This window comes from Martes martes (assembly GCF_963455335.1).
Source record: "Martes martes genome assembly, chromosome: 8".
NCBI lineage: Eukaryota > Metazoa > Chordata > Mammalia > Carnivora > Mustelidae > Martes > Martes martes.
In genome coordinates, this window is record NC_137895.1 from 116,121,882 (window position 1) to 116,148,340 (window position 26,459).

Genomic DNA, 26,459 nt, shown 5'->3' on the forward strand with positions numbered 1-26,459 from the left:
AGGTAGGACAAAGATGGAAAGGAAATAATAAAAGACAAAGGGAGAAAATTCCATGTGTTAAGTGGCCCAGGTAAAAAAAACCAAAGTATTTTCTAAGTTTTGTGTAAAAGCCTTTGCACATATTTCGTCTTGTTGATAAATAAGGGGTCTAGAAAAGCAAAAGGGATGATTTTTAAGATAAAATATAATTCACTACCATAAATTCACCCTTTTAAGGTATAAAATCCAGTGGTTTTTAGTATATTCACTGGATTATGGAAACATCACCACTGTATAATTCCAGAAACTTTTCATCACCCCCAAAATAAACTCTGTACCCATTAGTGGTTACCTCTCCTTCCATCCACTCCACCTTCACTCCAGACTTTGGTAACCACTAATCATTTTTCCATCTCTATAGATTTGCCTATTCTGGACATTTCCTATAAATGGAATCACAATATGTACCCTTATATCTCATTTCTTTCCTTCAGCATGATTTTTTCAATATGTTTGCTGTGTTGCATACTATATGCCAGCACTGAATTCCTTTTTATGGCTGGATAATATTCCTGTATGAATATGGATATATCACATATCGTTAATCCATTCATCAATTAATGGCCACTGGGTTATTTCCCCTTTTTGGCTATTATGAGTAATTTTGCAGTGAACTCTGGGGACAAATTTTTATAGGCACAGATAGGTTTAGCTCACCTAACAATGAAATTGTTGCTGGGTCCTACTGTAACTCTGTCTGCATTTTGAAGAACCGCTATCCTGTTTTCCCCAGAGGGGCTGCACCATCTTTCATTCCCACCAGCAGTGTGGGAGGATTCCAATGTAACCACGTTCTCACCACCACCTGTCATTTCCACTTTCTTGATTTGCTTTGTTCTTTAATGATAGCCATCCCAGTGTATGGGAGGGGAAAAGGCACATTTTAAAAGACTCTGGCAGCAAAGAAAGGTGAATGCTAGGAACATAAGCTCTATGTTTAGGGCCCTCAGTTCTGTGCCCAGAAAGGATAACACTTTGTGGGCACAGTGAGTGAGTTTGGTGGCCATTGGTGCTGAGAACCCTGTCGCTTGAAGGGCTGTGAGGTTGTCCATTCTGGTCTCGCTCATTAAACAGAGCCTGCTCTGTTTTATAACAACCAGAATGATCAGAGCTCATGGCTATTTTCAAATAAACGTCTATGTAAGCACACGTGCCAGGTTAAAACACTAGAAACAGAATGTGCTGAAGAGAGTAAGAAACATAAATAATTCTGGTCACACTGAAGGAAGGGTATCTCTGCCTAAGGTGGTTTTGTGAGTTTTTTAAGTATTGCTATATATGGGTTTTTATTTGTGTTTTTGTTTGTCCAAATAGAAGGGAGGGTGGTGAAGGAACTTTCTTCTAGAAAACTATGAATCAAGGACAGCAACTTTGTTGAAAGTATGTCCTGGGGCTCCTTTGGCCCTTGGACAGCGTGTTAGGCTGCAGTTGGCCTTGAAGGGTCTTTGTCATCACAGGTACATTTAGTATTTGCCTCAATGCCTACAATTAACTGTAAAAGTTAAAAACAGAAGTTACAGAGTCTTAGGTCTATCTTCTTGGGGCTCCAGTATCTTAGAAGAGCTTGCCAGACATCATGGGGGGATTTGGAGCAGTTGAGGAAGAATTTACAAATGTGAATTTTCCATGTTGTATGCTCCCATTCCATTCTGGAGAACGTTTTGGGGGCGGGGGGTGCAGAGGGGATGGTCTCTGAACAGACAGTCAGCTCCTGAAAACACTTCTTCTTTTCCTGGTCCTTGTTGCCTCTTCTGTTCCCCTCTTCTTCATCTCCTCTTCTTTTGCTACATTGCTTTTTCTGCTCTCTGGTTTCTCTTCTAGAATAGTGACTAGGGTTGCTAGAAAAGCGTCTTTTCAAAGGAGGCAACAGGAGGCAATGCCAGGAGACCCCGCCTTCGAGAACCGTGTGACCATAGGTAAGTCACACTGCAGCCAGGCGCCCCTTTCCTCATCAGCAGAACGAGGGGCTTCAGCAGATGGCCTCACAGGTGCCTATGCTTTGGAGGCCAGACATTTATTTTTCTGAATACCATGGATGATGCCATTACTCAGGGTTGGGGTTGAGCCAAGGAGTTCTAGAAGCTTCTGAAACCTGGAAGCTGAGAGTGCCTGCATTAGTCATGTATTAGTCAGGGTTCTCCAGAGAAACAGAGCCAATAGGGTGTGTGTACACATGATGTTTTATATCTATAAGTATATAGATATAAAACATATATATAAAGAGATTTATTGTAAGGCATTGGCTTACAGTTTCAGAGAGGCTGACAAGTACCAAGATCTGCAGGGTGAGTCAGCAAGCTGGATACCCAGGACTGCTGATGGTGTAGTTTTCAGCAATCTTTTTTTTTTTTTTTTAAGATTTTATTTATTTATTTGACAGAGATCGCAAGTAGGTAGAGAGGCAGGCAGAGAGAGAGGAGGAAGCAGGCTCCCCGCTGAGCAGAGAGCCCGATGCGGGGCTCGATCCCAGAACTCTGGGATCATGACCCGAGCTGGAGGCAGAGGCTTTAACCCACTGAGCCACCCAGGTGCCCCTGATGGTGTAGTTTTCATCCAAAGACTGATAGGCTCAAGACCCAGAAGGAGCTGATGTTTTGGCTCAAGTTCAAAGGCAAGAGAAAACAGATGGCTCTGCTTCAAGGCACTCAGACAGAAGGAGTTCCCACTGTATCAGCCTTTTTGTTCTATCTGGACCTTCAACTGATTGGACGGGGCCCACCCACATTGGGGAGAACACCTTGCTTTACTCAGTTTACCTATTCATATGTTAATCTTTCCAAAGGGAAAAAACAAAACAAAACAACCCACCCTCACGGACACACGCAGAATACGGCTTCCGTTTGTTCCTGTCAAGTTGAAACACAAAATTAACCATCTCGGCCCCAATCAGATATACACCAAAGAGAAGATAAGGAATTATCCTGGTGTCTAGTTTGTCTGGGAGTACTTCACTCTTCACCCCTCACAGCTCATGATATTTAAACTTTTCTAGTTGTTATTTGTTAAAATATATATATGTGTGTGCATGTGTGTGTATATACACACACACATGTATATTTTATAATTTATAATATATCTAATTTATATTATAAATATACAAAATAGATTTAAATATATATTTAAAAATTATTTTATTTGTTAAAAATGTATATGTATATGTATTATAATTTATGATATATTTAATTTATATTGCAAATATACAAAAATATATATAAATATGTATATATTTAAAAATGGTTCAAAAGCAAGCATACGTCGTGTGCCTTTTAGAAAAATCTTGAGTGCAGAAGTCCTCTTGTGGCCCTGAGGTAGTGCAGAACCATTCTGTGCTTAGAACATCAGGAAGAAAGCAGGAAAATGATGCATGAAGCTCATGTGGGCCCTGGGCCTCGAGTGCTGGAGACGTGCTTGGTGTTGGAAGAGTAACCAGGTGGGCAGTGCTCAGAGTCTCCTTTAGGACAGTTTTAAAACTTGAGGAGGAAAAGAGCAGCATTTTTGGCAAGAACTTGCTTTGGAATCTGAGAAACCACTGAGAGCCACTCCAAGCTTCTGGTCTGGGGATCAGTGGCAGACCAGAGCGGCTCCCTGTCAGTAAGGTCAGCAGCTACTTACACAGCCCATCAGGAGGGGCTCTCCACAGTGCCCTGTCCCAGAACTCCTGCTGGTGACGGGCATGGCCAAACAAGGCCTAGAATGTTCCTTAGCAGTAACTGATAACAAGCCAAGTGTGAGCTGCAGAGCTTCAGAGTCTTTCCATGACTTCTCTTTCTCCGTTGAGTTTGATTGTCACTAAAGAGGCTTTACACTCTTGTTTTAGTGATATGTGTTTACAGAGAGACAGTTTCCTTGTAAAAGTACAAACTAGAGGTCTTACCAGTGGTCCATACCTTGACCAACAGTCTTTGCCCAAAGGTCACCCCTAAGTTTCAGGCATGGCTTTGAGGAGACAGTAATTCAAAATTATCAGTCAAATTTCAGGATGGTAATTTAGGGTGAGTGGCATGCCTTCTTAATGGACCTTATCAACTGGGAAGAAACTTTTGCTGTGATTTTTTATGTGAAGGCTCACACTAGACACAAACATAATATGGTTCTATAGGTTGTGACATGTTGTCTTTGAACATGATGCAACGATCACATTCAAGGTCATGTGGCGTCTTATTTCCCTCTGTGCTAAGTGTGGAAGGTCAATGTGTGACTGCCAGAAAGAAAAAAAGAAGAAATCCACCAGCAAGTGTGATTTTGCCCAGTAGGGGGGCTAGGACACATAGGAAACATGTTCTACAAGCTGCTGGCCACATAGTCATGGGGGAGAGGTTTTGTTATAGCCTCAGCCTTGCAGCAGTTTGAGCTGAGTGAAAGAGCAAGAGAACAGCTGTTTGACCTGGAATGTCTGGCACCTGGTTCCATTTTATTACCTTCCTTTTAAAAGAGCACATTAATTGAAGAAAACATTTCAGTACACATACAATGTGTATGTGTACATTTACCAGGGAATGCTTTACAGTACTTACCCATCAAATATACAAATGATAACTCTGTGGCTTACCATAGAGTTTTTTTCTGCAGCCTGTTTGGGTCTCTTGTGATCAGCCCCGTCCCATCCATATGGCACAGACTGGGCCAAATCATTGCCAGCCAGTCCCTCCCCCTCTGTCCCCAGACACTACTCTCTAGCGCTCACTAACTCACCCTTTGGCAGATCCTCTGGAATGGGTTTTGGACATCATTTTCTTATTCATTTGCTTTTATCTTTGTTTCTGCATTTTTTAAAAATTTTAATTCCAGTTAGTTGACATACAGTCATATTAGTTTCAGGTGTGCAATATAGTGATTCAACCCTTCCGTACATCACTGGTGCTCATCACAACAGGTGCACTCCTTCACCCCATCACCTGTGTCACCCATGCCCCTGCCCACCTCGGGTAACCATCAGTTCTCTATAGTTAAGAGTCTGGTTCTTTGTTTTGTTTTGTTTATTTCCCTTTTCCCCCTTCGCTTTTTTGTTTCTTAAATCCACATACGAGTGAGATCATACGGTATTTGTCTTTCCCTGATGGACATATTTCACTTAGCATTATATTCTAGCTCCACCCACATTGTTGCAAATGGCAAGATTTCATTCTTCTTTATATCCTAAGAGTATTCCATTGTATATGGGTACACCACATCTTTACCCACTCACCTTTCGATGGACACTTGGGCTGCTTCTGTAACTTGGCTAATATAAATAATGCTGTGATAAACAGAAGGGTGCATGTATCCCTTTGAATTTGTGTTTTTGTATTCTTTGAATAAATACCTAATAGTGCCATTACTGGATCATAGGGTAGTTCTATTTTTAATTTTTTGAGGAACCTGCCATATTGGTTTCCACAGTGGCTGCGCCAGTTTGTGTTCCCACCAACAGTGCACAGGGGTTCCTTTTTCTCTACATCCTCACCAACATTTGTTGTTTCTTGTGTTTTTTATTTTAGCCATTCTGACAGGCATAAAGTGATATCTCATTGTGGTTCTGATTTGCATTTCCCTGATGATGAGTGATGTTGAGCATCTTTTCATGTATCTGTTGTTGGCATAATTTTTTAGATGAATCGTTATAAATATATGAGGAAGGGGTTCTCTTATGTAGACGCTTGTAGGTATGACCTTCTATTAAGGGGAAGCCACAAGATCTAGTCTGTCCAGCGTCCCTGGGCAAAGCCAGGACATTCTTCAGAGTGTGGGTGCCTACTCCAGGCAAAAAGTCAAGACCTGGAGCAGAAGAGGCCACGGGAAGACACGACTGGTGAGACAGAGGTAGAGCCTTCAAACTAGCGGCAGATTTAGGAGGCTGGGAGAGCAGGAATCAATGAATGAATAAGGGAGGGAAAGATGCGGTGGAGAGTGAGAGAAAATTGGCTCAGCTGCTGGTCCGCTAAATGGAGTAGGCTTCAGGGCCCTTCTGTCTGGCACTCTGGGGCAGATGCTTTGAGGATGTGCCTGAATGCCAAAGGATGCCATGCCTAGAGAGACCCAGACCCCAATCACTGCATTTCTAATGCAATGTCTGTCTTTATTCAGCAAATTTTTAGTTAGTGTTTCATCTGGGCCCTGCTAGGCCCTAGGCTAACATTGCCTCTGCCTGCATGGCGTTCACCTTCTAGGGTAGGTGGGGGCAGGGTAGGAAGACAAAGCATGACATGGATGAATATACCAGTGATTAACTCTATCGACTGAGTGCTGTGTAGAAATACAGGAGTTAAAAGAATATAGGTGTGTGTGGAGGGGAACCTAATCTGGTCTGGGGGTCAGGAAAGGCTTTTCTGAAGTAGTGACGTTCAAGCTAAGAGCCCAACAATGAGTAGGAATCAGATTAAGAAGCTATGTGAGGGTTCAACGAGTACAGGGGTGGCCTGGAGCCTGGAACCCTGCAGTGGGCAACTGTGACCGTGACCTTTGTTGGCACTAGTGATAGAAAGCAAACTTGGAGTGTCCGCAGACTTAATCAATGAAGGCATTGAGCATATCACAAGGCTGAACAGTAGACAGGCACTTTTTATTTTGTTTCTGCTCTTCTGAAGGCATCATTAGATCTTTCTCATGTTACCTAAATGCGTATGCTCTCCCACACATCTGCTGTAAGATTTTCAGTAGAGATCCCCATAGGCTGAGAAACAATAGAACTCATATAAATACATACAATGAACTTCATTAAAACTGGACAAACAAAAAAGAATTCAAAATGCAGTTTCTAGGGTTGTCGTAAAGTTGGAGCCTTGGCCAGTTGCCTTCAGAGTCTGACTCTCTGAGCATGCATGGGAGGGTTCACTTGCTGTCTATCAGCTTTGAACATGGTCCCTTACCCAAGATAGACAAAGATGTGCTTGTTGCCCAATGGCAACTCCCTCACATGGGAGTTAAAATTTATGGACTGTCTGTATCCAAGCCATATTCATAGACCTATTCCAGAGCCATCTCCTGCTCCTTCCAGTTGTTATCTGCTCAAGGAATGCAAAGCTGTTCTAATATTAGAAAAATTAGAACACAACAATGTGTTGCCAAGTAAAATCTTCCCAATTGGAACTAATTCTGGAAAGCCAGTGTGTAATAGTCAAACAGTTCTTTGCAGAACTTTTCCCCAAACCGTATTTAAAGCATCCAAGAGTGTCTATTCATACAAAGCCTGTGCCATGTTTCTACCAGAAGGTCGTTGTGTGGGGCTCTGGAGTGTCAGCTAGTATTTGATGAACCTAGAACATCTCAGGAAATATGGCATGCTAGAGTGATAGGCTTCTGACCTTCCCCTTCTAAATCCTCATTATATAAGTTTGTAGAAAGATAACTAATTAATACAGAAGAAGTCACAATACTAAACTGTGAGATCATGTAAGAAGGCTGAAATTTTCATAAAACTCCATCCTAATCAAGGGCACGAAAATTTTCCCAAATCCCCAGCCTGTCTGTGGGGAGCAGAGAAGCACAGGGGCTCTCCCGTCTAGAGAACTAGAGGTCCTGTGCCACCTTCCTCTGATGGCAGCTCTGTTCCTAGAGCCCCCTCACAGATGCCTTGTCTGTGCACCTTCCCAAGATCCTCAGCAGGAGGGGAGAAGGCAATGACGTTTACAGAACAGAGAGGCATGCCAGGAGTCTGTCTAGGGATTTCCCTTGCATTGTCTCATTCCATTCTTAAAGTAAGTATAATTACCCCTTTTACAGAGGAGAAGAGTGACACTCAGAGAGCTCAATCTTGGGGATCCATCTCTTCTCTGTGTCCTCAGACATCTCCAGTCCCACAGTCCAGAAGCCGTCTCATATGTCAGTGACTCCCGACCCTCTGCCTCCTGCCCTGGCCTTCGTCTTGCCCAACACAATGGATATTTCTCTGTCCTCATGATGCTTGACCTCTCAGACCCACCTCCTTGGTTTCCATGACACCACACTCTTCTCCTTCACTTCCTACCTCTCTGCCTGGTCCTTTGCTGGCTCTTCTTTATCTGGTTGTTGGTGCTGCCAGTGCTCAGACGCCCTTCTCTTACGCAGCTGTACTCGCTCAGTGATTAATCATGTCTAGCTTCTCTACTTTGGGGACCATCTCCATGAGGTTGACTTGCTGATTTTAAAGTCTAGCCCTGATCTGGTCCTTGAACTTCAGACTTTAACCCACAGCTATTGCTTGACATCTCCATCCAAAAGGCACCTGAGATTTCACATATCATTTTTCCCCCTCTTTATTTATTATTTTTTAAGTTTTTTTTCAGTGTTCCAGAATTCATTGTTTATGCACCAAACCCAGTGCTCCATGCAATACGTGCTCTCCTTAATACCCACGAAGGCTCTAGGTGTAAGCAATCCACTATGATAGGACCACGTGGCTATTTACATTAATTTAAATTAAATGCAAAAGGCAGCTCTTCAGGTGTGCTGGCATTTTTCAATGCACAGTAGCCTCCTGTGACTACTGGCTACCATATTGGACATCGTAGATAAAGAGCATTCCGTCATTGTAGGAAGTTCTGGTGGTCAGTGCTTCCCTAGCTGTTCTTACCCTTCCAAACCTGTTATTTCTCCAGGGTCTGCCATTTCAAATAATGGCGTTACCACCTGGTTGTGTCTCAAGCCAAAAATCTGGGAGGCATTCTTGATTCTCCCCCTTCTTGAATGCCATGTCAGCCTCATCAGTGAGTCTTGTCTACTGTGTCTCCAAAACATACCCCATGTGTGTCCACTTCTCTCTACTTCCAGTGTTGCCCAGGCTGAGCTGCCCTCATCTCTCACCCAGATGTGACTGCGGTAGCTCCTCAGTGATCTGCCTGCTGTCACTCTCACCTCTAGAACCCATTCTCCACGTAGTAGCCAGCATGATCATGAAAAAATATAAGTTCACCTGTCTCTCAACTGAAAACCTTCTGATAATTTCTTACCAAACGTAGAATAAACACACCCTGTTTGAACATTCGTTTGCATGGTGCCTTAGTCTGTTTGGGCCGCCATTACAAAATACCATAGACAGGTGGCTTATAAATAGTAGAAATTGATGTCTCCCAGTTTATGGAGCCTGGGAGTCCCAGATCAGAACACCAAGAGGGTCAGGTGCTAGTGAGAGCCCTCATGGCCTAATGACCTCCCACAGACCCTGCCCCCAAAAACCATCACATTGAGAATTAGGTTTTCAACCTGTGAATCAAGGGGGGTGGGGCACAAACATTCAGTCGGTAACACGTGGCTCCACGTGATCTGAGCCTTCCTCATTCTCTGCCATTCCACCCATTGCCCACCAGACTCTCGTCACTGCTGACCTTCTTTTTGGTCCCCAAATTCTGTAAAATCTTTGCTGTCTTCAGGATCTTAGAACTGGCTCACCCTCTGCCCAGACACTCTTCCCCTTCATGGCTCCTTGGCTGGCTCTTTCCTGTCATCCAGAGGGGTGGAGGGGTACTAGAGCCCACTCAGAAGTGGTTATACCACTCATCTTTTGGTTCTCTGCACAGCATTTTGGACTCTCTGAATGTTTTACATTTCTTTATTTGTTGATTTCTTTATTTTCTTTCTCTTCCTTTCCCACTGGAATATGATAGTCATAAATACACTGGGGATTCAGGAGGAATAAGTTATGCTTTGCCCTCTTGGAATACAAAAACCTAAAAATGATTTCTAATTATCTTTTTTTTTTTTTTTGAAATGTGAATAGGTGCTTTGAGTTAGAAGAGTTATTTTTTCTTGGAAACTTGAACATGCTAATAATTTCTCAACAAATTTTCTGGTCCTTTCCTTACGAGTAGTACAAAAGTAGAATTTCTTTTTTTAATTTTTTATTTCTTTTCAGCGTAACAATATTCATTGTTTTTTTTCACCACACCCAGTGCTCCATGCAATCCGTGCCCTCCCTAATACCCACCACCTGGATCCTCCAACCTCCCACCCCCCCGCGCCTTCAAAACCCTCAGGCTGTTTTTCAGAGTCCATAGTCTCTCAAAGTAGAATTTCTTTATCGGGATCTCAGCAAGCAAGTTTCCCATACACAATCAAAATGTCTTTAGTCATTTCTTATCCATGGTTTTGGCCATAACCACACTTTCCCTGGCCCACCTCAAGGGGCAGCTGGCTGGGAACTGAAGGGGTGTAGTCAGAAACTGAGAGGGAAGATGATTCCAAGGAATCTCTGAGGCCCCATGGAAACCAACAGAAGTTGTTGCCTGGATGGGTGGAAAATCTGTGCACACCACAGCATGGGCCAACATGGATTTGGAGGAATGGGTTTGTTCCTGTGAGCATATCTGAGGGTGGCAAGAAGGCTCCAGAGCTGAGAATCTAAAAGCAGAGGGCCTCCAGGTTGGCAATGACAGACTTTTGTTGGAAGACAGTGTGCACGCCTCAGAAAGGGCCCTTGTCCCAGGACACCCCTCACCCCAAACCCACACCCACACACAGTAACTCCCTTAGTAGCATCCCTTTCCAAAGTGGGTCACCTTAGATCCCAGGTAGGCTAGAATTTTCTGTCTTCGCAGAATCATTTATGAGGTGACTTCATTCTCACCAGGCACAGTTTGGAGATAAGTCAGCCTATTGTACGTACATTGTTCCTTCTTGCCTCCACCCTCTTCTCCGGCCCCCCGCATGCCCTTCCTCTTAACTCAGGTCTTTCTCAAGTCTGCCCCACCTTCAAGAATCCTCTTTCTGCAAGGCAGTGAGCATTGTGCCAGACTGGAGGCAGAAGGGAAGTTAAGATCTGTCCTGCAGGTAGCATCCTCTCATCACAGATTCCTCCCCCTGTGATATCCTGTGGCCATCCAGCTGGGGTCATGGCATGGCAGGTCCTCGCTGGCTGGGGTCTGAGTGGTCACCTTGGGCTTCTTTTGAAGCTCTCTAAATACATAACAACACTGCGTGCCAAGGGCTGGGCTTATAGAAAAGGTGCTCTGTTGACACTTCTTTCACTGACCATATTCCCCCAAAGACTATTTAGTTCACCAGAGACTCCTTTCATGACAATCCAAATTACTGGGGTCTGCCTGTCCCCTGGGCTTTTCTCCACTGACTAAATATCACTCATCCTTTGTGACAGCTCAGACTCTCCTTCTCCTGCCCTGTCCCTGGGACCCTTCTAGGTGTCTTTCTGGGATTTTTCAAAGCACCTTAATAACCACCCCCTCACCCTTCGATATCAGAACCATCTACACTGCTTACTTGTCTGCATATCTTAGTCTCCAACCCACCCCTGCCACAGTGGACAATGTGCCCCTTGGAAACTGAGAAAACACATCAGGCTTAATACAAATTATTTGATGATTTGGTGAATAAACAAAGCAAAGAATGCAAATGCAGTAGGAGAAACTGTATTTTCTTCTCCCCCAATAAATCTTGGGAAAAAAACCAAGGAGAGAATATAATTCAAAGACCCCCTGTATAATTATGGGGTATCCTTTATATTGCCCAGTCTATTCATTTGCTAGGGACGCTATAACAAAAATACCACCGACTGGGGGGCTTAAAAAACAGAAAGTAATTTTCTCACAGGTCTGGAAACTGAAAGTCTGAGTTCAGGGTGTTGGCTGATTTGGTTTTTCCTGAGGCCCATGTCCTTAGCTTTATAGGAGGCTGCCTTCTCATCATGTGTTTCCACAGTCTTGTCTCTGGGTGCTCACATGTTGGTCTCTCTCTCTCTTTCTCTCTTCTGTGGACACCCGTCATATTGGACCCATCTGACCTTATTTAACCGCAGTTATCTCCTTAATGACCACACATCCAATGCGGTTACATTTTGAGATGTGCAGGAGGGTAAGGACCTCCACATCTGAAATCGGTGGGTGGAATACAAGTTGGTCCGTAACACCCCCAACATCAAGAAGGTCAAACAGCCAGAGTCGAAGTATAACGGAACACCAGGAGTTACATTGACCCGGTCCATGGGGTGGAGAGCCCTGCATTTGTGTTTTGGAATTTTCTGAACAGATTGAGCCAGGAAGATATTGTGAAGCTGAATTCTAAGAAAAAAGATATTTTTATTATTAAAATAGGATTTGTTGAAGGAGGAAATATTGAGGCTTGAGGTGGCAAGGAATAAACCCCTAATCTTCCCAGAGCGGGTGAAAGGGTCCCCCCAGGAGCGGGCTGTGTGGGTGCCGAAGCCAGGGAGAGCTGTGAGGATTAAGAGCACAGGCCAGGAGCTGGGCAGCTGTTCTCTGTAGGAGGGACACCCCAGACACCACTGAGTCGGGACTTCATTAAAGAAAGAACTAGGAAGATGGGCCCTTTCTTTCTCCAGCCTGGGTGAAAAAATACACCCCTCTGTCCCCTGGGGCTGGGGTCTCACGGGTGAAAAAAGGTTCACTTTCAGCCTCTCTCAATCACATCCTGCATATTTCAAGAGGACCTTCCTCCTAGGACTACATGTGAATGGGAGAGATGGTTCTGGAAAAACCCATTTAGAACCAGCATTGCTGTGGGGGACATAAAGGCCACCTTGCTCCGTAGCCATGTCCCCTGCTCTTTCCCATGGTCACTGTCTAGTTGGGTGACAACGGTCTTCGTCAATTTCGAGACATACATTGCTTTTTTATTATCTCGGCGTTACTGCTAGTGTTTCTGAGACTGCTCCCTAAAATTAACAGCACAGCCCTATACTGTTTGGCTTTTGAGGGAGAGAAGTTTTCCTTGACCATCATTGGGTCCCTGGCTAGCTCTGAAGATGAAACCCACAAAGACAGAGTAGCGGGAGGAGAACATGCACATGTTAATGAAGCTTGGAGGTTACTTGGGTTCCTTCCCCAGAGAACAAAGACCAGGGGGCAGTGATCAGAGCTGGAAATTTTATACCTTTCAACAATAAGTTTGTGAAGAATTGACAGGGCAGAGGCATTTGAGCAGGGAATCCAGAGAGCTAAAAGGTTAGCTGAATGAGGTTCGTCTGCACATTTCCTGGTGCAGCCTGGGCTGATAGAGTCTGTCTCCAGTAAAAGTAAAGTTTTTTTTCTTGCCTTTAGACAAAAGTGGGGGAATTTTTTCCCCCTGTATTTACTGTTTCTTAATTGCTTGCAGCTCAAAATAAATTTTATGTCAAGGAGGCATATTCTGGGGGTACATGTTCTGGTTTCCTGCAGCCTTCTTCATATTTTATTATACCTAACTTCTAGAGAAGCAAGTTTTTGGAGCCCATTTGTCAGCAGTAGTGCTGTATTTTAATGAATATGTGAATATTGTTATAAGATTAAAAATTTTTTTAAATTATAATTAGCAGTGAATTTTAAAACAAGGGGATAACATCTATGGAAACCACATGGAGAAGTGCAAGTGCACCTAAAGAATGACTTGGTCTCCCCAGTACTAAAAGTGGGCGCACAGTACGCCAACTCGGTTATGTTGCAGTATGCCATGGGTATCAGAACTGACCATGTACTTGATCCAGCAACACTGAAATTATGTTTCTTGACAATGATTTTTGAATTTGAAGAGATTTGCACTACTTAAAATTTTACAAGTAAACTGAAATTTTGTTGAGATTTCATAAGTGCATATTTGAAATTCACATGCAGGGAGATGACAGTGCAATGTAATAGACAAGGAAGATCAGAGACTGAGCAAACCCAATTCAGGGCAAAGACAGGTTGTTCTAAAGTAATTGCAAAGTTTAAATTAAGAAGAATAGAGAATTTTTGAATGATGTCTGTCCTATCCCTTAATCGTTAATAACCAATTTCTTCCTTTCTTTTTTTAAATAAGATTTAATTTAATTTATTTATTTGAGAGAGTAGGGGAGGGCCAGAGGGAGAGGGAATCTAAAGCAGACTCCGCCCTGAGCCATGGCCATGAGATCACCACCTGAGCTGAAACTAAGAACAAGATGCTTATTCCACTGAGCCACCCAGCAACCCCAATAGCAGTTTCTTTCTACATCTACACCTCCCCCCCAGTGCACCTCTCTCCCACAGCCACCACTAAATAATTTTATTTGTTGGTCTGTCATGATGGTTCTACTCCTCTTCCCCAGTCACCTGACCTCCCCCGCCCCGACCCTCCTAACTCCATTCTGATGTTTGGCATGTTCTCATTGGGAGCTCCATTTCTAACGTGGAGTGTAAACCATGCACAGGGGACACGTGCTGTAGGAGGATATTGATTGAAGAAAGCAAGAAAGCAGCCAGCCAACCGACCTACTCATGATCTGCGGGCCTGAAAACAAGACACACCCCTCACCAGGATTCTAAATTTATTTCCCCATCAGTGATTCTGGGATTCTGGTTGTTCACAAATGGTTTTCAAAATAAGTGGGTATCTTAGCTCAGGCTGCCATAACAAAATACCAGAAACAGGGCAGCTTAAATGACAGACATTTATTTCTCACAGTTCTGGAGTCTGGCATATCCAAAATCAAGGTGCCAACTGATTTGGTTCCTTTTAAGGACTCTTCCCAACTTATGGTTGGCCTTCTCCTTGCTGTGTCCTCACATGGCAGAGAAGGAGAGAGAGGAAGGGAGAGGAGAGGAGACAGCTGGACTGGACTCTGTGTTATAAAGACACTAATTCCACCATGTGGACCCTGACCTCACCTCAACCTAAATTCCTGCCAATGGCTCCATCTCCAAATGCCATCGCACTATGGGAGGGGGCATAAACAGTTATTAGTACATAACAGTAGCCATTTGAAATGTATGCTTAAGGAGACTTTTTAAAAGTATACAGTGATTTGCCAATTTTAAACCATTTTTGTGAGTATCATTACATTCTTTTTATTGGCAAGTTTTTTTGACTTCTCCCCTGGGCTTTGGTTTCTAAGGAAACCAAATACTTTCTGAGAACTGTTCTAAGAAGAAGAAAGTCCCGGTGCAATTTGAAATTTCAGAAGTGAAATATCAAATATGCAGAGCATGGAGACCATGGGAGGACATGCTACGGTTACAATTACACTTCGACCCGCTACTTCAACTCTTACTGCATTGCTATCCTAACGGAGGGCAAATATTGGGCTCAGTACATCTATTCATGCTTGATGCATCACATAGGAGAAGGGAGGACTCTGAGAGAAGGGGAAGCAGGAGAGATCAGTTTTGAAGGAGGGAGAGAATATGGCAAATGTGGGTGGTAGAGTACTCAGGGTGGGAGATGGGGGTGGTGGGAGGGGTGAGCATTGCTGCCTGGGCTCTTCCAGTAGCCCACAGAGCAGAGGATGGGAGCAGCAGGCAGACCAGTGGTTAAGAAAGCTCAGGAGCCCTTAGAAGGGGTGCCATGATTAGAATGTGGGTGCGTGGTAGAGGAGAAGGAGGAGCACAATCAAAGTAGACCTTTCCTCCTTCAGAGCTAATGCCTCCAGGACTGGTACCAGCTGGGCATGGTAGCTGGGCCCTAAAAGGTGCCCAGTGAATCTTCAATGAATGCTTGAAGAGATGACCAACTGAGTGACTTAGGATGTTGATTTACTTAGGGATGGACTATTTAGACAACCTGATCATCAAAAGATAGTTTCTCCCTGATGTTTCCATTTCTTTCCACTGTCTGAATTGCTTATTTAACCCCAGCATCTTTCCTTTTCTTATCTTGATTGCTCAGTTTGCTTTGGAAACAAGGCAGTATCCAAGCACAACATCGCTTAGAATGACTCTCAGTAATGGAAGACACCTGAACACCTAGGCCTTTTAGAGCCACAACTGGTTTTCTTTATTGGTTTTTTAAAAGGAAGGTTTTGGTGGATGAGATATTGCACGTTAATTGCCATGACTTGCAGAAAATGAATCAGAGCTGTGTGTGTGTGTGTGTGTGTGTGTGCGCGCGTGCACACGTGTGGGTGCACGCACACACAGGTGTGTTACTGCTAGGGCATGTAACTAATCTATCTTTTACTATATCTATTAAAGCTGTAAAATTGTTTGGAAACTCTTTTATGATTTTAGTATTCCAAATAAATCGTCTTTTACACAAGAGAATAGTGTTAATCTATCCCCGAATCAAGTTTCCAAGATGGCTTAATTATTTGAAAGAACCACTGTTTTTCTTCAGGAAGTATATATTCTACAAATTTGAAGGCTAGGGTGTTGAATTGTTCCTCATAAAAAGTGTGCAGTTCTTCGTTACTTTGTTACTTTGTTAAACTCAAAGTGGGCAAATACTGGAGCTGAACGGGGCTATACAGGTTGTCCACAAGGGCTTTTTGACCTTTGCCAATCTAGGCCATAAATACAATAACAAACACAATAAACACAAAGAAAACATTTAGTGCAGCATGAAATTCAAAACAAGTTAAAAGTAAATATTGTCACCAAAAATTAGTGTTAAACAAGGTAGTGGGGTGTCATTCTTCTTTCTTTTTTAGTAAATCACTGTGGCTTTCAGGTTCTGATACCTCTGAGGGCATGCTCCTACTTTCTGGATATGATCGCCTAAATAAACCCCTTATTTTTTTTTTAAAAGATTTTATTTATTTCTCAGAGAGAGAGAGCACAAGCAGGCAGAGTGGCAGGCAGAGGCAGAGAGAGAAGCAGGCTCCCTGTGAGCAAGGAGCCCGATGTAGGACTTGAACCCAGGGCCCTGGGATCATGACCTGAGCCGAAGGCAGCTGCTTAACCAACTGAGCCACCCAGGTGTCCCAAACACCTTATTTTATATATAAAAAGACTGAGGTCCAAAGATCCAAAGAATGCCCATGCCTTGACCCTATTAGGAGCAGAACTTGGTCAAGAACCCAAACATCCTGTTAGCTATGCACAGCTTTGCCCACAACACTGCCCCCCATTCTCCCTACCCTCCAGACTTTTTAATTTTTTAATTTTTATTTTTTTATTATTTTTTTAAATTTCTTTTCAGCATAACAGTATTCATTGTTTTTGTACCACACCTAGTGCTCCATGCAATACATGCCCTTCTTAATACCCACCACCTTGCTCCCCCAACCTCCCACCCCCGAATGGATAAGGAAGATGTGGTCCATATACACTATGGAGTATTATGCCTCCATCAGAAAGGATGAATACCTACCCTCCAGACTTTTAAGGATACTTTCTTATGTGAAGGAGGCATCCCATCCATCATCTCCCTGTACCTGATGATGCCAGTATTCTGGAAAGTTGTTCTGACTTTACATTGTTGTAGCAGGATGGAAGCAAAGACCAGAAGAGAATTCTCAAGCCTGGCTAGTCCTTGAGTCCTGGTTCATTTGTATTCCCTTTATTTCATTCCAGATACTCATACCGTCATGACATAGAAATACTTTCCTGGGATAGCTTCTGGGAAACAGATGGGGCAAAACTTAAATCTGAAAATGAGTTTATTTTGGAAATAAAATTTGGTTCTTTTGTCATATTGAAATCTCTTATTGATGGCTTTCCCTGAATAATTTCACAGTTCTCCTCAAATTTCCTATTTGTTGTTTTTCTTTCTTTTTTTTTTTTTTTTTTTTTAAACAGTGTATCCGGTGGAGAGCTGTTTGATCGGATAGTGGAGAAAGGATTTTACACAGAGAAGGATGCCAGCACTCTGATCCGCCAGGTGTTGGATGCTGTCTACTATCTCCATAGAATGGGCATTGTCCACAGGGACCTCAAGGTAAGGCTGTCACTTAGCAACATCCTCCGGCCACTCTCCCACCCACAGTGCACCTGTCCAAGAAGACCGGCTCCAGAAAATGGATGAGGTTGCCTTGGTGGCGATATGCTTGGCTGAGTGGTGGACATTTGTGTACCATTAATTGTCAGGGTCTTTGGGTCCCCAAAAAAGATGATGAAGATCAATGAAACTAGCCATCATTTGGGAGATTTTATAACCACCGTGCAGCCAAAGGGCCCCAGGGAGGTGGGTTGTGCCTTGCTTTAAGCCTACCTGAAAGGTAATTTTGTTCAGGAGATATTGGCCATGAAAATCCTTCTCCCAGTGCAGTCCTTGACAGTCTCCCCCCATTTTGGACCCCATTTCAGCACAGCACCCTGAGTAAAAGAATAGGAGTGAATACCTAGAGGGCATGACAGAAGAAGAGAAATGGAAGGTTATCCATAAAGACAGGTTGAGCAACCTATAACCACAGACTTCCCCTGTGTCCTATAGGTTACCGTCTTGTGTTTTCTTGGTGAAGGGTTGGCATACTGACCCTTCAGCCAATAGCACTGGAGGTTTGGGGCCATCGTTGGGCACCTTGGCATTGCATCCCTCCCCCAGCAGCATAGATCCTGAAGGATAGATATCAAACATATGCCATCAAGGATAGATATCGAACATATCGATTAGAGGAACAGCAAAAAGCAAGGAAGGCTATTGTGAGGCTTCATTCTATAGCGCCCATGGGTCCTAGCCCCAGAACCCACTGCACCAGTCAAGACAGAAACTCCACTCTAGCCCACATACATGCCACTCACTGCATAAAAAAAGGGATGATATTGCACTGAAGCCATCCTCTGCATGACTTTGTGAAATCTAAACCAATTTAAAGAACAAACCAGAAACCTTGTTTAAAACAGAATTTCAACGTCTGCCCATTATCTAGTACTGGATGTGAATAAATGGTATAACTCTTCTTTTCATAAGGTCTCACTGTTAAGTTTGCCCCTCTTCTTCTCCGTCGTATTTCCCAGCAACTAGGGTAGTGGCTCCCAGATGTTAGCATACATCAGGATTGTCTGGCCCCACCCCAGAGGCTCTGATTCTGTGGGTCTGCCATGTGGTCTGGGAACTGGCATTTCTAAGGGGTTTACAAATGAGCCTGATGTTACCCTGGGAATATTCTAGGAGAACTGCTAGACAAGGGTATTTGGGAATGTTGATGGAGTCCTTACAGCCTTTGACTTTTGCAGGCTCCTTGATAAGTGAAATGGGCTGTGAGCACAATTGGTTAATCCTTAGGACCTAGTGGTCCTTTAGACAGCTAAGCCCACTTGGCTCCCCACCTGACCAGCCTCCTGCCTGACCAAGCCCCCCTACAGCCAACTGGGGGCCTCCATTAGGATTACCCCTGAACCTGTCTTCTCTCCCACTTTCCTATTCCCCTGTCCCTTCAAGAAAAATCCCCACTGTCTTTACCAAGTCAGGAGATGCTTGTGGACAAGTAGTGATCTAGGTTGTGAATGACCAGTCGCTTGAACCCATGATTGACCCAGATGTATCCCCTAGAGGAAGAATGGGTAAGGAGGGATATGTGGCTCCATGGCAATCTCTTGCCTAGATGCAGCCCTGTTGAGGAGCCTGAGGTCCCTGGCTTCCCACTCCCGGCTTAGCCATTCAGCGCAGAAGTACTGGGACAGGAAGATTAAAAATCAGAAACTTAAAAAAAGTCCTCGCTGCCCCATGATCAGCTCCGTACTGTTCATCATGAACCACGTGCAACTTTTGATGAGATTATTTCACCCCGTTTTTTAAGCATTACTTGTATTTTGATTATTGATCGACCTTTTTTTATTATTATTTTTTATTTCTTTTCAGCATAACAGAATTCATTGTTTATGCACCACACCCAGTGCTCCATGCAATATGTGCCCTCCATAATACCCACCACCTGGCTCCCCCAACCTCCCACCCTCCGCCCCTTCAAAACCCTCAGATTGTTTTTCAGAGTTCATAGTCTCTCATGGTTCACCTCCCCTTCCAATTTCCCTCAACTCCCTTCTCCTCTCCATCTCCCTATGTCCTCCATGTTATTTGTTATGCTCCTCAAATAAGTGAAACCATATGATAATTGACTCTCTCTGCTTGACTTATTTCATTCAGCATAATCTCTTCCAGTCCTGTCCATGTTGATACAAAAGTTGGGTATTCATCCTTTCTGTTGATTGGCCTTTTTTATTCTCCCTCCAAACTCCTTGAGAGCATCCTCAAGCATACATTTGATTTTCTCCTAATCCCATGCTTCATCCGCAGAATTAATGTCACTGTGAATGTTAGTGCCATTCCTTCTTGGGTTGTGATTTTTGGATGAAGGATAGTATTTTTTTTCTTTTGGGTTCTGTTAAAAAAATTATTCTGACCCTTGTTAAACTAAAGAAGACTTCACTTGAGGCTACTTTAAGAATATCACAGTAGGGGAGAGAATTGGGTTCAATTCCAAGTTCATCAAGGGCATGTGGGGATTTAGAGCCTTTGAGCAGGATGAGGGTCGTGGATGGGAAATTGCTAAGAGGGGGTACTGAAGATGAGGGAACTCTTGCTAAAGGCTGGCCAAGAACCCATTAGACATTGGCAGACTCTCTCCCTTGACCAAACTTGAGTTCAGCCCCTTCTGAGTCTTCTTTCTGACCAGGCTCCAGCCTTGGCTCTGTTATTAGTCCATTGGCTCTGCCATGTAGTCCAGGCTGAGCAAGAATCCCACTGAGTCACTTTGGTGAACATGCCCCACCCTTGACACCTGATCAGATTCCTCATCCTCTGCCATCCCTATCTGCCCACCCCAGCCTGCCTTTGGGAGGGATCCCCCCACCCTTGATATCCCCTCTTAGTGATTTTCCATCCACTGACCCTCCCCCTGCTCCTGGGTATAAATGTCCACTTGTCCTTGTTGTATCAGGACTTGAGTCCACTCTTCGTCTCCGACTGTAGAACCCCATTGCAGTGGTCCTCCCGAATAGTTTTCCTTACTGTCTTTACCAAGTGTCTAAAGACATTTTTTAAATAACATTCAAGGTAGGAGGTGAAGAACTTGGCCAGATATCAAGGGTGAGGGAATTCTCTCTATGCTGACTCAGCAGGATTCTTGCTAAGACTGGACTTTGTAGGCCCGGCAAAACCGGAAGGACACAGAAGGCCAAGGTCAAGGCCTTGTCAAGAAGAGGGCTCAGAAGAGGCCGACTACGGTTTGGTCAAGGAGGGGGTCTTGAGCAGTTCTCAGAATTTCCCCAGAGCCGTGGTTGCGTATCAGGATCCCCCCATGGATTCTAACCTCCAGAGGCCCAGGCCCATCTCAAATCCACTGAAGAAGACATGGAGACGTTTGGGGCTGTCGCAGGCGATTCTGCTCAACAGCCAGACCGAGAAAACAGGCCTAGTCACTCTAGGAGAGAATAGCTCCTCAAATTTAATATTCAGGAACCAAAGATTCACCACAAACCACTGACACGAGACAGTCTTGCTTCACTCTTGGGGATGGGAGAAGAGCCAGACCGGAAACAGTGAGGGGGGAAGTGGCTTCCCCGGCTCCGATTCTTCCTGTTACGTTTCCCTTCAGGTTGAACGTAAAGGAGAGAAGTGATTTTGCTTATTCACTGGGTCAGTCTTTGGAATTTTCCTAGCTGGGGGACAGGAGAGGTGTCAGTCTTCAACATTATCTCCCTCAGAGACAATGCCATTAATTGAGGCAGCATTTCTGTGTTCAGGCTCTTCCCAGGCAGGACATCTCCCTCAGTCTCCCTGAGCTCCTCTCTCTCTCTCTCTCTTTTTTTTGTTTTTTGGCCGAGAATGATACCCCAATTTTTCACAAACACTGTGCAGTGAAGCTTTATTCATATCATTGTCTCCCGTCTGCACCCCTGCGTTGCCTCCCCTCTCCCCTGCCTATGGAGCCGCCATGGAGATGGCCCCTGACGTGCAGAACGGTAGCGGGGACGGAAACTGTAATCGCACCTCTGCCATGTGTCGAGCGTTACTACCACCTGAGCTCTGTCACGTAGAGTTCAGGGAAGCAAACAAAGACCACCACAACCCATGTTTTCCAGAAAGGCAAACAGAAGCTCAGGTACTTAAGGGCACATGACTACGAAGTGCTGCATCTTCTCTGATGACGTCCCTCTATCTCCCAGGAAGTGGAGTGAGCGGGGGTCAGCGGGCTCAGGAAATGGAAAGCAGGATGCAGCAGCAGGAACGGCAGGACATGGGGTGTTACCAAAAGGGGGAAGAGAGGCCCTTGGACTAGAGAGAGGTTGCTAACAAGGGTCAGAAAAAGAGAACAGGGGAGCCCCTGCAGAAGTCATTTCGTTTCTGGGGATCCCCTCTGTCTCAACCCAAGAAATAAGCTGTCAAGTCTGAGAGGTTTTCGAGGCTGCCCCAATGTAAGGTTCACTTTTTGTTTGTTTGTTTGTTTGTTTGTTTGAAATAGACAAAGTACTGATAAGGGAAAAAGATTCACCTTTCTTGAATACCTCTAAGTGTCTAGTACTGTGTGGGTGCTGTACATCGCTCTTACTAAACACTGCTTTTCTTTATGCATTTACGATTACGAAGGTCAAGCATGTTCTTAAACTGTGATTAGGTTGTGTGGCTTCATCAGAAAGGATGAATGCTTAAAATCTGCGTCAATGTGATGAAACTAGAGGGTTTTATGCCAGTAAGTGAAATAAGTCAGTTGGAGAAAGACAATTATCATACGGTTTGACTCATATGTGGAACATAAGAAATAGTACAGGGGATCTTAGTGGAGAACTGGGGAGTCATCAGAGAGGGAGACAACGCATGAGAGACTCTTAACTATGGGGAACAAACTGGGGGTTACCGGAGGGGAGGTGGGGGAGGAAGGGGTACCTGGGTGATGGCCATTAAGGAGGGCACATGATATGATGAACACTGCGTGTTATATGCAACTGATGAATTATTGAACACAACATCTGAAACTAGTGATGTACTATATATGTTGGCTAATTGAATTTAAATTAAAAAAAAACCAAAACGATTTTGTGGCTTGGCAGGTATCCCACAGTGAAGTCAGCTTTAAACACACTTCACCCATTTTGTTCTTCTTTTCTTTCCAGCCTGAAAATCTGTTGTACTACAGTCAAGATGAGGAATCCAAAATAATGATCAGTGACTTCGGTTTGTCAAAAATGGAGGGCAAAGGAGATGTGATGTCCACAGCCTGTGGGACCCCGGGCTACGTCGGTAAGCGCCGTGTGTGTGTGTGTGTGTGTGTGTGTGTGTGTGTGTATCCAGGTCCCCTGTGTCTGTCTCCAGAGCTGGAGCCTGGAGCAGGATCACAGCTGCCTTCATTCCCCTTGAGGGGAGAATAAAAATGTTGAGAGACATTGGAACGAGTTAGAAGAAAAGCAGTTTCCCCCGAAACCTTTTAATAGTTGGGGAGAAATCCTGTCTGAATTGGGTGTGAGCCTGAGTGGAGGCCTAGAGTTGATTTGGATGAATTCCCAGGGTTTTGATGCAAGAAATATCACATACATATCCGTGTTTTCAAGTGACTTCCAGTGAGGCAGTGAGATAATGATGAGGTACAGACACAAATAAAACAAGTGAAATGTTGCAATAGCAGCAGCCAGAAAGAGGACATCGATAGGAAGAATCTGCTTCGTGCCTTGACGAAGTCACTCTAGGAGTCATCTGCCAGTCCCAGCCACTACTGGAGAAGCCAAGAATTAAGGTCCTTCCTAAAACTAGACCCCCACATTCTTTGTACCAAACATTCAGAATGCAGATAAGGCATGCCGAGAAGCATCTTCTGTCTTTGGGGGACCTGGAGAAAGGCCATGGGCGCTCTTGGTGAAGTTTTCGAGACTTTGATATAAACAAATGTATTCACTTGTGCAGCAAATGTATACTGAGGTGCCTACTATGTGCCAGCTGCTGTCCTAGGCACTGGGGTGAAGGCAGTGCATGAGACACACGGGGCACCTGCCCTCATGGGGTTTACCTTGTAGCTGGGAGAGACAAACAACCGACAAAGACGCGAAGAACGGGATTATTTTAGGCCGAAAATAAAATGGAAGCTTGCAGTAGAGCGGCAAGGTGCTGGGGGGATTAGGATGGTTAAGGGCACAGGAACGAGCCTTGGGTATTCGCCTACATGTGGACAAGCAGCCACCCTTGGGCCTGTGAGGGGACAGAGTGTCCTGGGGAGAGGCGTCTGCTTGGCGCCAAAGCCCAGAGTGGGAAAAGCCTGGGGAGAGGGTACAAGCCAGGAACATCTGCGAGCAGGAGGAAATGGGATTTGGAAAACAGAGACCAAGGCTGAATTTTCGCGGTACACACCGTGATGGCTTTTCCTAATAAGAACAGGAAGCCTGCCCTGAAAGAGGGGAGGGAACGTTCTATGACCGCCATCATTCCTGTCTGATTTTAGGGGTGATGACAAGACCTCCCCAGGCCAGGTGGAGGCAAGCAGGCCGCAGGCCTCACGAACCTGGGGCCCAGGGCACTGTGGGAAACTCCAAATGACCTCCGGGGCCCTTCTCGTCCCTTCGGGTGCTGGCATGACGTGGGTGTTAGGTCACAGCTGCCTCGTCTTTAAAGGGCCCAAAGGACAAGAGAGAAGAGCAGGGCTGAGGGGAACGGAGAGTAACACAAAGGGAAGCACCAGACTCAGGAGGAGATAAAGGTGCTGACAGGCGGGGCTCGTGTCCCCGGTTAGTGTGTGCGCTGGACAGAGTAGGAAGGTTGTTCTGCTCACAGAGAAGCCAGCGCAGCCCAGGCCTGGGTGAGATTCATGGCGCCCTGTGCCTTCTTGGTTCTGGGCTGCTGAAGTGGTGCAGTCGGACCCGAAGGGACCCCGACTCGGGGTGAGGGGCGGCACTTGGCATCGCGGGCTGTGGAGCTGCTGAGGGCACCATGCTTGCCAGCTTCGGCCTGCAGGAAGCTGACCCTCAGGCTGCAGGTCAGACATTCTGACACAAGCGTCCATATTTCCATGTGTATCACACTGTTCTCCTATTTGGCTCTGATGTCGGAAAGCTCTAGCACTTTCCAAATGGGCTTTTGCTTCTTTGTGCCTTTGCAGAACCCAGGAACGGCACTTTCTCTGGGTTTCTAAGCGGCTGTCATCTGAGTGGTCTGGTTCTGTTTAGATGTGAGATGCTGACGAGTCTGGGAACTGGGGACAATGTGTAGATGTGGCCCTTGATGTTACTCCCCTAAGTGGTAGCAAGTAATCCCATTGTCAGATATGGAATTTTCTTTGAGTGAGGAAGAAGAGGAGCCCTGTGGGAATGTAATAGTTCCAATCATTCACATTTGTTGAGCACTGAGATGCCTGGGGAGTCCTCTTAGAACAAGGAAGGGGCTTCATCGGGGAGCTCATAACTTGTAGACATGCTTAGGCTGTGAGCAGCAGAGTTTGGGCTGTTTCTTCCTCATCCCCAATCCCCACCCAGTGGGGATTTTTGTTGCCCCCCTTTGGCTGCTTTCTCAATACCCACTCTCCCTTTTGTCATCCCTGTTCTTTTCCTGACCATTTTTTCACATGGCTCTGACTACATTGCAGCGGGGTCCATATGTATTGGTATCTCCTTCCCAGCACACTGCGGGTTTTTTCCACAGTGGGGATTATCTTATCCATCTCTGCACAGATGCTTGTTAAATTGATTTTAAAAAGCCCCAAAGTTCATGAAAAATAGCATTTTTCTCTCTCGCCTCTTCTTCTAGTCATTCAGTATGCTTTTATTAAATTCCTGTTATGCACTGGCCTCAGTGGTTCAGTGTTGGGAATCTGAATATGTAGGGATGGAGTTTCTGACTTCGAAATCTCACAATATTGTGAGAAACAGAGGGCAAACAGACAAATTGAATAATGTCTGGTAAGTGCTACATTATTCATCACTTAAGGATTATTTATTTAGTGCCTACCTGCTGTTCTAGGTACTGGAGCTGCATCAGTAGAAAGGAAAAGAAAAAAACAGATCAAAGTCTTTGCTCTCAATCAAGGTGCTTATATTTGAGTGAGAGGGAAACAGACTGTATGCAAATAGCTAAGTCTCTTAATATCTTAGATTGATAAGTGCTATGGAGAAAAATAAAGCAGAAAGAGAATAGGGTATGTGTGTGGTGGGGGGGGTTTACAATTTTAAATAAAGTAATCAAGGCAGCCCTCACAGAGAGGGTGACAGTGAGGTCAAGACTTGACAGAAGTGAAGTGAAGATGCTGGCCAATTGTTATTTGGAGGAAGAGCATTCCAAGGATGGTGCAAAGGCCCTGAGGCAGGGGTATGTGGGGGAGCAACAAGGGTGGGGTGAACAAAGAGGAGAGCAGTAGAAGGTAAAGTCAGAGAAGGAACAGGCAGAGCATGTGCAGACCAGGACTTAGAAGTCATTATCAGGACTATGGTTTTTCCTTAGGGTGGTGGGGAGCCATGGGAGGGTTCTGAGGCAAGGCATAGCATGATCTGACTTTTACCAGAATCCTTCTAGGAGACAGGTGGGGATTAGGAGAGATACCAGGGTGCAGGGCCAAGGTGGAAGAAGGGAGACCAGTTAGAAGGCTCTGGAATTATGTGAAAAAATAAGTGGGCAATGGTGGGATCTAGGCTAGGTTGGCAGAGTGGACATGGTGAGATGTTTTCAGATTCCAGGTAAAATTTGAAGGTAATGTCCTGGAGATTTTCTGAAAAACTAAAAGTAGGGTTTGAGAGACAGAAATCAATGATAATTCTAAGGGTTTGTTGTTGTTGTTGTTGTTGTTGTTTGCGTGAGCCCCAGGAAGAATACAGTTTCCCTTACTTGAGAAGTAAAAGTCTGTGGAAAGAGCAGGTTGCAGAAATATTACCAGGGGCTCAGATTCTGATTTGTTAAAGTTTGCAAGGTTGAGAAGGCAAGTTGGAACACGAGTC

At 44.7% G+C, this 26,459-nt stretch overlaps 1 protein-coding gene across 3 annotated transcripts in view; it reads left to right on the forward strand.

The window, feature by feature from the left end:
• CAMK1D (calcium/calmodulin dependent protein kinase ID) overlaps window positions 1-26,459 on the forward strand; it is a 426,399-nt gene that overhangs the window by 352,193 nt on the left and 47,747 nt on the right. For all 3 annotated transcript variants that reach the window (XM_080810380.1, XM_080810382.1, XM_080810381.1), the window contains 2 exons: window positions 17,412-17,550; window positions 22,665-22,791. In XM_080810380.1, coding sequence (XP_080666506.1) covers window positions 17,412-17,550; window positions 22,665-22,791 — 266 coding nt within the window. The remainder of the gene's footprint in view (window positions 1-17,411; window positions 17,551-22,664; window positions 22,792-26,459) is intronic.